At 36.2% G+C, this 1,720-nt stretch overlaps 1 protein-coding gene across 3 annotated transcripts in view; it reads right to left on the minus strand.

Moving 5' to 3' along the window:
• The window catches only part of LOC106940414 (multidrug resistance-associated protein 4-like), a 35,497-nt gene that overhangs the window by 28,783 nt on the left and 4,994 nt on the right, over window positions 1–1,720 (minus strand). For all 3 annotated transcript variants that reach the window (XR_001423084.1, XM_015023154.1, XM_015023155.1), the window contains exon 2: window positions 1,425–1,535. Coding sequence is in view for 2 of the 3 variants with exons in the window: in XM_015023154.1 (XP_014878640.1) it covers window positions 1,425–1,535 (111 nt within the window). In the remaining variant the exon portion in view is untranslated. The remainder of the gene's footprint in view (window positions 1–1,424; window positions 1,536–1,720) is intronic.

Here is a 1,720-nt window from a genome sequence, read left to right on the forward strand (position 1 = left end):
AGCTTGAGCTAATGTTTTATAAGCTAATCCTATTTATTAAGCTTCTTGTTATCTTTCTCCCTGACCCGTCTGATCTGCTCCTTGGTCTCATGATCCCATTTGTTCTCTCAAAAAATAACTTATGTGTTACCAGAACAGCTCAGCATTCACACAGGGCGAATTACAAACAGGCCCTCAATTGGACCCATCAGCTATTCTGCTTGTTCCCTATATTTAGGCCAAATGGACAGATTTAAATAAGCAAAAATACTAGTGCTTCACTTTAAACTGATACAATAAACGGCTTCTTATTGATGTCACATGGCGGATAAATGATTCATCTCACAGGGCCTGGCAACAGTAGAGTTTAACAGACTCTTATTATAGAAATAGTGCTTCAGGAAGCATGACCTTTGAAAAGCACCACAGAGATCAGATCTACTTAAGAAGGAGAAATATTGACTCATCTCTTCTCCTGAACAAGCTGGCGATAAAAATCCTAAAAGTCTGACTGGAAACGAGTGCTTTGACTTTCTGTGTTGCAAGAAAACATTTCCAGGGAAAACGCGTGCCGCAATCAAAGTGTGTGATAGTAAGTGAGCGAAACATATTACTAGGTTTTGTTCAGACAAAAGATGAACACAAACAATATTAAAAATCCATCAAGAAAAAAGATTTTATGATCCCTAAACAAGCAAATAATCATCCGGTGTACATTGGTAATGAGTTGGTCATTATTCTGATGCCATAGGTCCAGTTATTATATTGTTATTGTTATTAAGTGTCTATAGCTTTTCTTGTCTTGTTATGAAACTCAGCTTGTAACATTATTCATTTACTGGTTCTTTTGAAAAGGCACAAGAATGTAATTATAACATGTCTTAATTGCACATTTTGATAATTAGTGCATCAATAAGTAACAGATTTCATTAAACTGAGATAAGAGAGGATTAAATAAGTGTTCACTTCTTGTAATGTAAGCTATGCACATGTTTTGCTGTTTTAAAAAATTACGTAAATAAATCAAAAAACAACATTAATAAGTATACAAATACATAGAGTGATGATAGACAATCATTTTGATCCAAATAAAACATTCAAGATTTTAACCATGACAAAAATTTTAGGTGACTTTTAACTGAAAGTCATCAAATATTTCCACTCTTATCTTAACGGTGAGTTAAAACACACACTAGAAGCGACAAATAAAAATTAAAATCAAAATTTACCTGAGCTGCAAATAGTAAAAGACTTCAAACAACAGACTTCTACCAAATGTAGATAAACTTTCAGAGCCTCACGACGGTTTGAACGGTGAAACTAATCCAGATTAAACCTGACCGGATCGTCCAGATCAGGTGGAAACTCAGCTCCCATTCTGGACCGGCCCAAACATCTCCACTCAGTCGTTTATGATCATCAGTAAAGTAACCAGGTCGGTTTACCTCTGTAGGTTTTCTCCCAGGTTTTCTGAGCGGTCCTCTGGCAGAACGCCGTACATGTCGCTCTCGTTGAGTCGCTGTTTGTTACCGCGGTGCATCAGCGGCGTCAACCAACTGAAACAGAACCGCAAAGAGTCCAAATCAACCCAGCAGCACCGAAACCACCATGGCTGTTCATACGGCTGCAACTAACCTTTATATTAGCTATTAATTATTCTATTAGTCTTAATTCTGAAGATTTTTCATTTAACCTCTTATACAGTTTTAGAAATAAACAAACAAATTCCTCCTTTTAAATA

This window comes from Poecilia latipinna, unplaced genomic scaffold (assembly GCF_001443285.1).
Source record: "Poecilia latipinna isolate Pla-1442-1.1 unplaced genomic scaffold, P_latipinna-1.0 Scaffold3215, whole genome shotgun sequence".
In the NCBI taxonomy this organism is placed as follows: domain Eukaryota; kingdom Metazoa; phylum Chordata; class Actinopteri; order Cyprinodontiformes; family Poeciliidae; genus Poecilia; species Poecilia latipinna.